Raw genomic sequence first — 14,277 nt, 5'->3', positions numbered from 1 at the left:
TACCCGTAAGAATGATAATCGCGTATAAGGACGAGAATTATATATTGCCCGCGGCAGAAGAGAGTGCCGTTTTCACCGTTTTCGCGCATTAACCCGCTGCTCTCGCATCCGGCGGAATCTGGTGTCGATTGGCGCGGATTAATTACAGCGCGTGTCCTGCGAAACGGGGGTACCGTTCGCCCGGTCGGTCCGCCTGTTTGCCGTATCCTGCTCGCCACTCGCCACGACGACCTCCACCACCGCCGACCGCCACCACCGTCACCGCCACCACTTGCAGGGGGGTTGGCTGCGCTCGTTGTGAATCCACGGGGTGGGGGTTAGCGTCAGCGGCAGCAGTGGGTGTTCGTGCAGGTGCAGGTACGCGGTACCCCCCACGACCATCGCCGCCGTCACCACCACACCAGCACCAGCACCAGCACCAGCAGTAGCGACCACTAACACCATCACCATTTCCGCGACCGTCCCTTGCCACCCCCTTCCCCCGCCCTCGTTCTCTCACCGCGTTCTCGCGCGTGTATGTGCCTCGAGGCCCCGGCGTTTACCTGTATACGTATACGTACGCGGGGCTACGTCGACGAAGATTCCGTGCGGCCGGCGGGGTTCTCCGGCTCGGGGTGGTTCGATACGCGCGCGCGCGCACGGTACCGATGGGGGTTCGGTGCCGACAGTGCCGCCACAGCTCTCGGAAGAGACGCCCGTGATTTTGCACCCCCGCTCGAGCAGAATTTACCGGACTATACGACGAGGGTGCACCACGGCTCTCTCTCTCTTTTTCTCTCTCTCTTTTCTCTTTCTTTCTTTCCCCCTATCTCTGTCCTTCTATCTTTCTCTCGCTCGATCCTTCCCTCTTCTCTCGAACGTCTTCTCTCTTCACCGCGGACTGTCCCTCTTTCTCGCTTCCGGCTTTTCTCTTCGCGTCTTCACCGTCGATGTGTACCCCTCGCCCGGCCGTTATCATTCGCGTCGCGACGACCGCCGTACCTCGCCGGATGACGAGTGACGAGTGAGTGCTGACCGTGGGGGATACCGCGGAGTCGACCGCGTTTGGTCTCGCCGCCGTTCCCGACGCCTCGTGGTGGTGGGTGCTGGTGATGATAGTGGTACGCTGATACGAGCCGACCACGCTGTTCTGCGAGAGCGCGATTGTGTGTGGGCGGACGCGCCTTCCCTCCCAGTTCGGCCGGTGTACACGAACAGCTTAACTAATCGCGTCCTGGCCGCTTAGTCGCCGACCGTTTGCCCTCGGGGTCCTCCTCGCGCGATCCCGCCGGTACGCGAACGAACGTTGAGAGGATCGGGGTGATCGACTGGCCAGACGACGACGTCTCGTGTGTTTCCGACGTGCACTCGTATTCAAATTTCACCCTCGCGCGAAACGGAAGTAAAAACGAGAGCCCGCGAACGACCAGGAATAAGAACCCATCAGGGACGCGTTTCCGCGCTTCCGAACTGTTGATCAAGCCATCGATCGAGGGACCGCGATCGATTCGCAGGACGCTCTCGTCCCCGCACGACACACGACACGCTGCAATATACGATTTACATGACGGTTTACGTGCCACAGTGACGTAGTTGATGATCGATGACGGCGCGAGTCGCGAGGGCTCACGTGGTCGACTTTCACTCGCTACCACACGCATATATTTACGATTAAATTCACCCGGACTGTCGGCGAAACGGCTCGGAGAGCTCCGCGGGCTGGTCGATCGCTTATAGCAGGTAGTACCATGACACTCGGCAGCCGTCGACATTCGGAGTGAGCTATGTGCAGGCACGGACTCCTTGACCTCTTAAAGTCGCGACACGACACGAGGAGTATACCACGCGAGTATGTGTAAACCGCTTTCGACGATGCGGCGAGGGTAGAGGCTCGTTGAGCGACGGTATAACTTGAGGGGGCTGATCCGATCGAACCTTCTCTGTGATTTCGAGAGGCTCGAAAGACACCGTCGAATCCGTGCCTTGCACGCGCTTTATCGTCGTGATCTGTCAAGACACGCAATGACACGCATCGTTGTTCTCAAGCGGGATCACTAGAAACTTCAAAGTGCGGGAAACAGCAGGTTGCGAGCAGGTCAAGAAGTCCCCGCCGTCATCCATCACACGCTCTCCGGCGTTCCCCCGCTATTGGTCGTCAATAATAAATGTATCGGATATTGCTTACTTATCTGTAATCTTAGCAAGTCACCCTCTGAGCTAAGATACCGGAAAAATAAACCATCGCGTAGTGTGGAGTTTTGCAGCACAGTGCATCGATATATGAATCTACGAAGTTGCTATCTTTTATATTGTGAACTTCCGATCTTGCGGCTCACGTGATTCTACACGTTTGAAAAAAAAACACGATTTCTGTATTCAAAAAAATATTTCACGAGTGTTAATTGACGAAGGTGTAATCGAACGTGAAGTACAGTTTGAAAAAGATGTCTCACGCGAGCTTTCGTTGGCGTTGCGGCAGAAGTTGAGCCAGCGCTCCGAAATAGCCCAGATGCAATCGCAGTGATCGAAGCGTCGTACAAATCGACGAGATAAGTAAAGACAAATCGGCAGCCCGGAAGCGTTGGTTGGCACGATATATCGCGTAATCCGTAACATTTCAAAATCCTGCTGGTTGGTCGATCAATAACAGCGTGGTGGATATCGATCGGCAGCAATAGAGCACCGAAGGCGATCTAGCGATAGCATGAGGCCGACGAAAGTGGTACAGGATCGAAAGGGATGATCGAGCAAAGGTCCCAATGACATCTCGGCGGGGCGGGAGCGAGGGGTATAAAAGTCCTCCCAGCCCTCCGAGCAGCGGTTCGGAGGACAATGGCTTCACGAACCGACCCCGGGTGGCCGGGCTCTACGTGAAGAACTTGAGCAGAGAGGAGTTGGATGAGTTGGCCAAGGAGGGAATTTACGGGCCCACCGGGAATCCGAACGACCGACCGAGAGACGGCGGTAGTCAGAGGAGCCTCGATATTCCGGGAAGCAGCAGGGACTCGGACGATTACCTCAGAGGAGCGACTTCCAGAACACCCCAGCCATTCAGAAGATCCGGCGTCGCAGGCAGATATCGAGAATCTGCCGGATTATCGGATTTAGCACGGAGGGAACATCATGGCTCGCTCCCGATGGAAAGAGGTTGGTCGAGGCGACCGGAGGATCGTCCTGTGCAGGCTTCGCCGGAGAGGTCGTCTGCCCGTGGGTCCTCCGAGTTTCCTGCCGGCTCGAGAGAATCGTTCGTACGAACTAGCGTAAGTGCATCGCCCAGAGGAAGTTCCGTCGACGTGCGGATTGCCGGCGAGGATTCCAGGGTAGCGGCTGGGCCGCGCCGTTTCGGGGAAGTTCCGAGACGCCCCGAAGCACCCTCGCCCCGCATCTCTTCGTCGACGGGACCCAGCGGGGACCAGGGGCAATCGCCGCCACCGTACTCGGGTCTAAGTCCGCCTAAGTATACCGAGTACGAGGAACCGAGTACGCGGCCATCGAAGATTTGTCCCAAGACTGCGACGAGAGTCTACCAAGTCGATGACGAAGAACGTCCAAGTTCGTCGCCGTACGAACGTCCGAGCTCGCCGTTGTCGGAAGAGAGCAAGGAGTATCCGCAAGCGGTTGCTAAATCGTCGGATTCGCGCGCTGACGTCGACGTCGACAAGGCGGATGGAGTCACGAGTCCGTCGGGGACGGAAAAGCTGACCTCACCGGAGTCCAAGAAGAGCGAATCCCCGCCGATGAAGAGAGTTGGTTCCAGAACGCAGGACAGCACGAGACTGCGGCCACCGTTGGCCGGAACCGCCGGTACCTCCGCCGATTCCGGCACCGGCGATTCCGGAAGCGCGGAGATTCAGGCGGACGTCGTGACGCCGCAGGCCGCGTCGGGCGACGTTCCCGACACCAGAGAATCCAAGCTCGAGGGCAGGTCGTCCGGTGCGAGAACCCCCGGCAGCAAGGGCGGCAAGCAAACGGTCAAGCCGTTTACGAAGGAAAGCAGATTGGAGAACAAGAGTGTGCAATTAGTGCGCGAATATGGTTTTCAACCGAAGAGAAAGATGTCGGTGGAGGATGGCGCGCGCCTGCCAAACAAATTCGAACCGTTCCCGAACGATCTCTATGGCAGGCCATTGGAAGAGATCGACAATTTCATCTACGACGAGGTGAGTTTGCAATCTCGTGGATATATATTCCATCTTTATTTCTTCATCTTTAACTCATCGTCGAATGAAATTATCTACAGATAATAGTTTACTTTTTAAATCGTCTAATATATTTGCAATATAGATTGACAGAGGACCGTTACAACTGCCTGGAACCGATTTGATTCTTTTTAAAATGTTTTTTTTTCTTAAATTTTTATGCTTAACATATTTAAAAAAAATTAAATTAGTTTAGTTGTAACATGTCCCTTGTGAGAGTTATTCAGTGTTAATTTCTTTAAACTATAAAAGAAATTTTACATATTGAGCTTCAGCGAAACCAGAGCGCGATTTCAGTTAGGTATAATAGCTGCCAACTTATCATAGTCATATCTTAAATTCACAAAGCCTCGGAAATGTTAAAGGACCACGCGAGCGAGGATCGTTATAACACGACGCCGCGCGATGCAATTTCAACCATCGCGTATTTCCAGTTTATATCGCCGAGTGTTGCCAGGAGCCCGAGAGCAAATATCAGGCGAACGTGCGCGACTTTCGTTTCTGTAAATAAATTTCTTCGACCGTAAAGCGAGTGAAACAAAGGTGGCGGGAAAACGGTAGGTGCATGACAGTAAAAAAGAAATACGAAAAAGAAATACGAAAGAAGAAAAGAGAATCTGCCGGGTTAGGGAGGAAGGAGAAATGTACGTGTGTGCGCGGAGCAGACGAAAGGGACTTAAAACAGAGGTGGAGGAAAGAATTGCGAGAGAGACAAGAGGGTGGATGGTGCGAGAGGTCGGCGGTACTGAAAGAGTAAAGTGGCGATGAGAAAGAGAGAGAGATGGGGGGGATCTCACCAGGAGGAGATATGAAGTGAGAGAAAACAAGGAAGAGAAGCGAGAAGGTTCGGCGCGAGGAGGGCAACGGAAAAGATTAAGCGAATTCGCGCGCGTGTGTCCGTGCGCTGCACATCTATTTATATATTAAAAATCGATCGACCGCGACTATTCGTGACCTGTTCTCAAGTAAGGAACCCCTGTTGGATCTGTCGGGAGATTATGTGGGTCACAACACGTCGGATTCCTTTAATTACTCCCTCTTTCAGTTTCCCTTCGCTATTGGCGAGACTCACATTCATTGAGGAAAAAAAAACTTTGAATCTACATATTTCGCAAAATATTCGGAATTTTATCGAACGACTCTCCAGAGCTCTCGAAGTATTTTATATTCAGACCTTTCGCGCTGGGCGCCAGTCGGTGAGAACGCCTCACGTTATTGAGCTATCAGACGTGAAATGTGAACTTAATTGTCGGTAATGCTCGCTTAATATGTCGGTATGCAATGTTCGCACCTTCGATAACATCTTAATCTTTTGATCAAGCTCGATTAAACAATCACGAAGATAAAGCGTGTATTGTACAACATTTACAACACGTAATCTCTAAAAAGGGATGCGCATAAAGAGAATGGTACTTACCTCTCGTGCAATGTCTGTATCCGAGGATCCTTCGTCCTGTGCGTCATCCTGGAATCCTGTAGCGATCTGAAACAAAGAGAATTGTTAGATGAAAATTACAGTCCCGCATTTCACGCAGAATTTACCGTATTATTGTAAATGGAGGATGCAATTTGCAAGTTCATAGTTTTAAGGTTAATAAATACGAATTTGGCTTGGCAATTGAACAAAAAAAAAGGATCTGGCTATTAGTTTTATGATTTATTCTTTGAATTTTTCAGCAAAGCGAAAATTACCGCGGCAGAAAGATAAACAAACCTTTATATTTTTCTCGTAGTGATATGGCAAGAGGAAACTTTTGCAATTTGTCTATCGGAATAACGTAAAAATCGTATTAATGCAACTTCCATTACACGCCTGATCATAATTTGTAATAGAGTGTACGCGCACGAGCGTACTGAATTTTATTTATGATGCTGAAGTAGCGGGTCAATAGCAGCGTCAACACAGGCAGAAAGAAAAACCTCAAACTTCATTAATCTTGTTAAATTCCCTTTATATATGGGGTATGAATATATATCACTAAACGTACTGTAAATATTCTTTCAATTTTTGTTCTATAAAAATATGACGTTGATAGTGTGAGTTAATTTTATAAAAAATACTACTCCAAAATCCTTTTTTTCCAAGAGATACAAAATACATTCCATTAAATTCCAACGTTAACTAATCCTTTCTAAAAGTAATACAGTTATTACTTGAATAAAATGATAAGAGAGACGCGTAATGAAATTAATACAGTGTATAATATTTCAATTTTTCTTTTTCTGTATATATAAAGCTATTGGATGTAAAATAAAATTATAAAATGTTCTTGTACTACAAAGATAACTCCTCTGGAGATTTAATTACGAAGACAATTGTTAGAAGATTTCTCTTTCAAGATTACAAACAGACGACAAAATATCGTAACATATAAGAATTACGTTAACATAATTTCAATTAAACTTTGCACTCGTAAATCATCGTAACGGACACGGTTTGTATCCGTTTATCCACAGTGCTCGAGTACCTGCAGTTCAATACCGACATCAGCGTGACCAAGAAGAAAGACCTTTTAAGCCTCAGTAAGCTCGTTAGTTTCTTTATACGGGAGAGCAATGAATCTTTCTTGAACGACCGGCGAGTTGTTATTGCTCTCCTCTTACGCTCGCTTTTTCAAAATGAAAAGAAGCGAGCGTCATATTTCTTTCGCGCTATTCCCGTCGCAACCAGAGCAAAAACTACCGGTTCACCGGGCGAGTTAATGTATCTTTAATATCACGAAGCGCGGGTTCGAGAGAATAGAACATTCTCCAAGAATGGAAAAGCATTATTTATCGGATGCAACGCTTCGCTACCCTTAAAGAGTTATTGCGCTTTTTGGCGTCGCGATCTCCGCGGCGAGGAAAATCCTACGGTTTTTTTTTTCCAGATCGGCCGGTATCATCATCATTATCAGATTCCACCCCGACCGCTTCTCTATGACACGAGTATGGTAAACTAGTTTGCGGTAATTCTGTTGATACTCTCGTCAGCATTTTCCGTTGTATGATATATACAACCGTTGTGTATACCGGATCGCAAAAACGCGCCTCATAATTTCCATATAGTGGGAAAGATAACGTCGCATGTTGATTTTTGTGTGCTGCTATTGAGGTCTGTAAAACGATTCCGAAATTGAAACGTGTATTGAAATGTCTCCATATTATTATTGCAGTTTAATTAATTATTTATTCCATCGATTTGCGATATTTGCAACGATAGATTCTGGGACGAATATAAAAATTATCGAGTATTTTGGAGAGAGACAAATGCATATTTCAGATATTGACTGAGACGCATTTAAAATGGGTTAAATAATGAAGGAGGAAAATTTACACAAATTATCCGAGAAAAATGATCACAAAATCCTTTCTCTTAAAAGGAGGGAAAGTAACTTGGGTTGGTATAAAATAAATCGCTTTCTAAAACCTCCGGGACGTTTCGATTATGTGCGTCTCCCCCCAAGAGAGGCAAACATTTTTCCAACTAAATATAGATGAGGATACTGTTAATGTAATTGTCTCGCACCGAATGCCGAGATATTCTTCGTGAAGCCGCAAGCTTTCAATATCTAGTTTAGGCGCATCGTAGGTGGATCACGTGCGCGATACTTGATCCGCGACATTTCCATCGTCTGTCTACTGTGTACATACGCAAATTGACAATTCGGCAAGAAAGGTATACGGAAGAAACGACCCGAATATCGCCTCGCTATTATCTGTCATGAAATCCAAGAGCTCTGTGTTTCAGAAAGAAAATGTAATCTACATTATTAAGTAGTCGGTCTCGTCTTATAATATTTATATATGTTTATCATGGTATTCGCGAAGATTTCTGATATAAATTTCGGATTAAAAAATAAAAATTTTTTAATTTAAATTTTATTTAGTAAAAAAACGACAATTTAGAAAACTTTTATTTCTATCTACGCTAATCGTTATTAATTATGTATATAAAATTAATTGTACAATTTGCTTACCTTCCGACTAATTTAAGATGGACTTTATTATAATATTATAATAAAGTTTTATTTTGGTGCTTATAGGTATAGTTGGACATTTAATGTCGCGAGTTAAAAGCTTGTGTAAAACAATAAAGCGATGAAATGACGAAGCGGCCTTCAATAAAAAGAAGAAAAAATTAACTCGAAACTCGACAAAAATCTATAATTTACCTAATGGTATATGACTTCTAGCTAGGTCAAGCTAACAACTAAAGAAAATTGCTGAATGGCATTGATGAAGATACGTCACGTAGTTTCCTTTTCTGTTTCCTTTCAAAGTTATTTTGACCCATTTCTTACGGACTTCTTACGGAGTTTTATCAGAAATCGGAAATCTATTGCTACCGTCGTCAATTCGGTGCCTGCGACACAATTTCCACGAATTTTTACTAATTTCGCGCTGCTGGGTTAACTTTCACTTAATTATTCTTGATTCATTGCGCGATAAATAATTCTACCCTGAAACAGAGCTCGGCCAAATCCGATACATCCTCGAAATATAACACGTTCGGCAGGAAGGAAAATAATGGAGTACTGCGAAAATTTTGAAACAAAAATATGCATACGGAAGTGACGATAGCTTCTCGCTCGATTTTTATCAAAGTCATTGTTCGAATTAATCGTGCTAGATATAGAAAATTGGTTTTACAATATCTTGAAAGTAATAAGCTTTTTATATAAAGCAAAATTTTTCAATTTTTAATGCTAAATTGTGCGTGACTACCCGCGATTATCTCAAAATTTCTGTCAAAGTAGAGTCTACATAGAATTTGTTCAAAATCAAGAAAGATTTTATTATCCATTTACAAATTTATTCCCGCAACTTACAAAACATCAGACATTAACTTTTCCATTAATCAGAAAATTTAAATCTACATTTGTATATAAATTTAAATATTAAAAGATTTCTTTTATAAAGAAGTGATTTTTTTCGTTTATACACCGTCAATTTTAACATATTAATGACCGTAGAGCTCGGAATCGAATTAGTATATCGAATGTTGTACACCAAGCGAGATATCCCGCGACGCAGAGCTGCGTAAAATATCGATGATAAGTAAAACATCAAGGTCGTTCAAACCTACGAAAGCTACGATACCCGTCGTCCGTTTTCCCCGTCGCTACATTTAATTTCCACGAGACACGTGATCACGCGAGCCCTTTGGAGTAACCTCACCTTAAGCGGCAGAGAAATTCGTACAAGTCCCATAACGATATTGTTGCGAGGAAAGTGATTCGGTCATTTTACTTGTTCCTCTCCATCCCCCTTTTCAAAAACGTGCCGTATACGAAAGGGAAACATGCCGATCCTAGCGAACGATAAGAAAACTCGGAGTCGTTCATTAACCGAAGCGTTCGTTGATAGAAACTGAAAAGAGCTTATCAACTTACTAACTAAGCAAAAATTCGAAGTGCTTTAATATCACATTCTTATACATAATTGTTTTATTTGCGACTTAAAAGATTTTTCAAATTAACAGTTTATAGTTATTTATAATTAAATAGTAATACTAGAGGCAGATTTAGATTAAATACTAAATATAATAGATAAGCCTTCATTCACAATAAAAAAATGACTGAATAAATTGACTTTGAGAACAACATCGAATTTTTTCCTATATCTGGAATTTTATTCTTTTTCTTTACATTTTTTTTGTGTTTCAACAGTTGATACATTAAAAATATCAGGTCAAGAGCATTAATTATTAAATTTTCGATTAATTAATCTATAATTAAGAATAAAATTAATTTGGACCTGTTGCTATAAATTACTTTCGTTTACTATAATTATTTACTTGATTTCCAATCAATAATAAACGTGGATAAATTTTAGGATGGCTTTATAGCAATTAATTTAAACTTACTTAATTTAATGTACGTTACAGCGGCATCATATTTATTTCACTGTAATAATTTCCCGGTGAAAATCAATAGAATTTTATGGCATGCTAAAGAGAACCGATAGAAATCTCTTTAATCTGGCTGAACCACGATAAAGTTAAACACGCTTCGGGTAATTTCTTTCTCCAGCGATAAACTATCGTTCATCATATTTCCGTTAATGTTAGATCCAATCGCTTTAGCCATATTTATCTTTGTCACAGATATTCTTGGGCTCAGAGCCGATATATTTCCAGACGTAACAATCCGCGAAATGAATACCGCCAGGTCAACTCGCCGGACAATTAAAGTAGGCCGCATTTCCGTTTAAATTAAAATTAATCGGCCGCAGTATGAACTTTGTTTTACATCGCAGTTAACTGTTCATGACACCTGACATTTGGCTGCGGCTCGCCGTGTATGAGCGAGCTCCAAATATCATTGCCTTGGAAAAATGGGAAGGGTTATTATTTTATTCTTTGAACACTACATTATTACATCGACCGATAACGTCATATTGCAACAGATCCATATCTAAGGCATTTTAATTCTTTTTATTTCTACTTAAAAACATTCTCCATTATATTACAAAACCTACTTTGTCATAATATCATAAATTATTATTTAAAGATTATATATAAAAATTATTTTTATATATAATAATATTACTGGTTCATTTTATTGGATTATTTCCGCAAATTCCTATATGGCATAATATGTTTATCAGTTTAATAACGAATTTTTCGACGAACTTCTTCAGCGAGAATTTTCAGCGAATTTTAAATTATAAAAATATATTTAACGGTGTAAATCAATAAGCACTCGCAAATTAAATTTCAGAAAGACCGTGTCAGTTAATTTTACGTAAGTAAAAGTAACTTTTTGGCAAAAAGAGACCAATACGAGATGGTCTTATTACTAAAAATATTTAATACTAAAAACAGAAAAGGATCTCACGAACTTTAAATTCATCAACATGTCGCGAAAAGGGGGGCACTTTTTATAACTTTTATAGCGCAAAACGAATTACGACAGCGATAGATTCGCGCGCACTATTATTTCATGCATAATTTATACCATCATCGCGTTCCATCTTTCAGAAATCGATAAATAGCACTCCCGAAGACATTTAAGCGCTTAGCGCAGCGCAGCGACGCGACGCGACTGTAAAGAAGTTCGACATTTTCGCTGCAAAATGCGTCACCGATGATGCACAGAATTAGTATAGCGGAATTTATATCACTAGCGCGGCATCTGCACGCGATACAAACTATCGATAACTTATCCACATGCCACGGAAAAGTGTGTCATAGAAATATGCGGTTAACGTGATAAAACAAAGTTGTAATTTCGTGGCATTTCCCGTACGCGACCATCGCGCATGAATGGTACTTCTCATAATTATTATTGATGTCAGTCTAAAAATATTGTTTATTAACAATCTACTAGAATTTGTGTTTTAAGCATAGTTATTAACGAAGCTAATAGATTAAACAGAAATATTTCTCTCCTTTTCTCTCTTTCTATTTCTATAAGAGAGTAGATTATTTGCTTGTTTAATTATAATACACTTTTTGAGAATTTGTTCATAATATGTAGAATATTTGCTCAAAATATTACAGAAGACCAGACTGTTATATCAAGATCATAATTTTGATAAAAAATATTATCAAAGATCCTTGTCTGAATTTTAATTTATTATATGTATAATATAGCTGTAAACATTTCGGCAATTAAATCTTATAAAAATGGGTACCCGTTGTAACATATCGAAATTCTGTGACTTGAGATTATTTCTTATATTTTCAAATGGCACGAAACTTTTCTACGATGGATGAAAATCTATGTTTGATGCTTGTTGTTAGATTGTTGTTTTCTGTTATGTTGTTAGAGTAACGAGACACTCGGATACATACTGTGAGTATAGCGGAGTGATATATCTTTTATCAAGTCATAAAACAATATTAATAATGAATCTTCATAAAAATATTGTGCGCTCGCGTTTCTAACTCGGTGTTCTCTATGATGCATGGAAGGAAAGTTTCTTCGATTTGCCGCTATTAATTTTATGAGCAACACCCGTCTGCTAAGTTTCTTCGAGTTGACAACTGCGGAAGAATATAATGTAGAATGAAGCCATTATAACCTCATAGCTGTCTACAGTATGATTTATATTCATACAGTCCACGTACTTTATTATAAATTACATGTGATAACAGCAGTTGATAATTGCAGCAAAGTTCATTAAAAAATTAAATAAAGAAGAAACTTTTGCACTGCATTTTCGTATTTAGAAATTTAACACGTAAGGTGCCTTTAAATTTTCAATCGCGATCTACAATTCAGAAGGAACATTGTAGTGTTAACATAATTTCGCTGTGAATGTATGTCGTATTTCTATCATTTCACTATTTCTGAAAATTTCTTATATAAATAAACCTATAAGATATTAGATACGATTAAACGTATTTTTTCTTTATTTAATGATTGCATACTACTTTCCTGCATTTTTTAAGTTTTAAAATCACGTATTTTAGTAAACTTTATCGAAAAGATTATATTAAAATTTGATTATATGTATATGCAATGAAATAAAATTTTAAAACAAATGTTCTAAAACAAGAGATTTTTGCAAAAATTTTTCTAATTAAGAGATATTTTCAAATGGCTAGCATTACATGATTTCTACCTGAAATAAATTCATCCGAGATAAGTTCAAACGTGAATATTTAAGATGGGTTAGTAAGAAAAAGGAAAATAAGGAGAAGGAGCATACGAAAAAGCATAGACTCTTTTCCTTTCTCCGTGAAAAACAAAAAGGAGGAATATGGCAAGAACAGAAACTTCCATTCATTCTTTTGTTCCTTTTTCTTTCTTCTCTCTCCGCCTGTTTTTCTCTCTTCGGAACGTATAATTCACCACGCCGACGCGATAACAGAAGAGGCTGTAAGGAATAGTTCTCGTGTAAAATGGCGTTTAAAATATTGCTGTAAACTCCGAAAATCGAATTATTCGACCACTCGGGCACAATCTATTATTTCCTCTCCTCGTAATCTTCATTATCCTATTGTGAAATAACGTGGAAAAGATTCGACGATCGAAAGTAATTTGCAAAGCATAAAAACTAATATGATAAAAGCGATAAATTTATTTTTGTAATCGAATTTGATTTAAAAAAGCAAATATCGAGGAAAATAAGTGATTATAACGCATGTTCTCCATCTTTATAGAGATATATTAAGAGAGATATTGAGAAATTCTCTGAATTACTGAATCGATCGTATTCTCACTGTAATGTATTTATGATTTGTTGTGCATTAATTAAGTTGTTCGGGAAATGAAGGATTGCAGTTAAATTACGTGACTAATAACGCCATAAATAATAACACTAGCGAACGTCAATGAGCGGAAGAAACGTCGATCATTTTTGAGTGGCATTAATCATCCCGTGAGCAGTAGTATCCATCAGATTAAATCTGTCAATTATGTTAAACTGTAAATTGTAGAGTGCAAGATTTAATATTATCGCAGTCAGCTATAACTCTCGATTTATACATTTGTAATTAATATGATAAAATACAATAACATAATAATTGTCCGCGGATTTAAATATTTAAATGATACTCTTATAAAAGAAAGGAAAGGAAAACGAATAAGATATCAGATTAATATCTTAGCTTCCGCAAAGACACGTTATTTCCATTTATTATCAACAAATCTATAATAAAGATTAATACATTAGCATCTTTTAAACATTTTATATGGACCTTTATTTCCGATTGCCAAATTAAAAGAATTTTTTTTCTGTTTTGCATCATTAGATTAAAGAGATCCATGAAAATAAACTTATTCTCGAAGGTTAAGAAATAATTAATGGAAATGTCATTGATCTTGCTAACAATAAAGTATATTTCTCGTCTAAAAAATACGCCGTTCTATTGCAAGCGGTATATCTTCGATTATAGTTGCTTCATCTAAATATGGCATATGAAATGATTCAATATTGGGCTCACGATCGTCATACCAGCCAAATGTTATGACTCCAAACAAAATCAGTAGCAACACAAATATTGAACAGACGCTGACCGAGCACGGCTGCGCGCTGCGTGAGAAATTTATCGCGATGTAGCTTCTGCGAAGGAAAATGCGGAAAAAGAAAATAACAGAAGGGGAATAAAAACCTGTACTCTGCCGGAAGATCGAGATATGACGATAATTCGTTACGAATGAGATCC

The 14,277-nt window shown here is 40.9% G+C and overlaps 2 protein-coding genes across 7 annotated transcripts in view; one reads left to right on the top strand and one right to left on the bottom strand.

Moving 5' to 3' along the window:
• Positions 1 to 14,277, bottom strand: part of Pyd (zonula occludens-like protein polychaetoid) — a 90,567-nt gene that overhangs the window by 36,368 nt on the left and 39,922 nt on the right. For all 4 annotated transcript variants that reach the window (XM_071783539.1, XM_071783538.1, XM_071783541.1 and 1 more), the window contains one exon: positions 5,596 to 5,661. In XM_071783539.1, the coding sequence (XP_071639640.1) occupies positions 5,596 to 5,661 (66 nt within the window). The remainder of the gene's footprint in view (positions 1 to 5,595; positions 5,662 to 14,277) is intronic.
• Positions 793 to 14,277, top strand: part of LOC139816163 (sodium channel protein 60E) — an 88,161-nt gene continuing 74,676 nt past the window's right edge. For all 3 annotated transcript variants that reach the window (XR_011732958.1, XR_011732959.1, XM_071783534.1), the window contains exon 1: positions 793 to 4,139. Coding sequence is in view for 1 of the 3 variants with exons in the window: in XM_071783534.1 (XP_071639635.1) it covers positions 2,739 to 4,139 (1,401 nt within the window). In the remaining 2 variants the exon portion in view is untranslated. The remainder of the gene's footprint in view (positions 4,140 to 14,277) is intronic.

Source organism: Temnothorax longispinosus, chromosome 7 (genome assembly GCF_030848805.1).
Source record: "Temnothorax longispinosus isolate EJ_2023e chromosome 7, Tlon_JGU_v1, whole genome shotgun sequence".
Lineage (NCBI taxonomy): Eukaryota > Metazoa > Arthropoda > Insecta > Hymenoptera > Formicidae > Temnothorax > Temnothorax longispinosus.
This window is presented reverse-complemented; position numbering and strand designations above follow the sequence as displayed.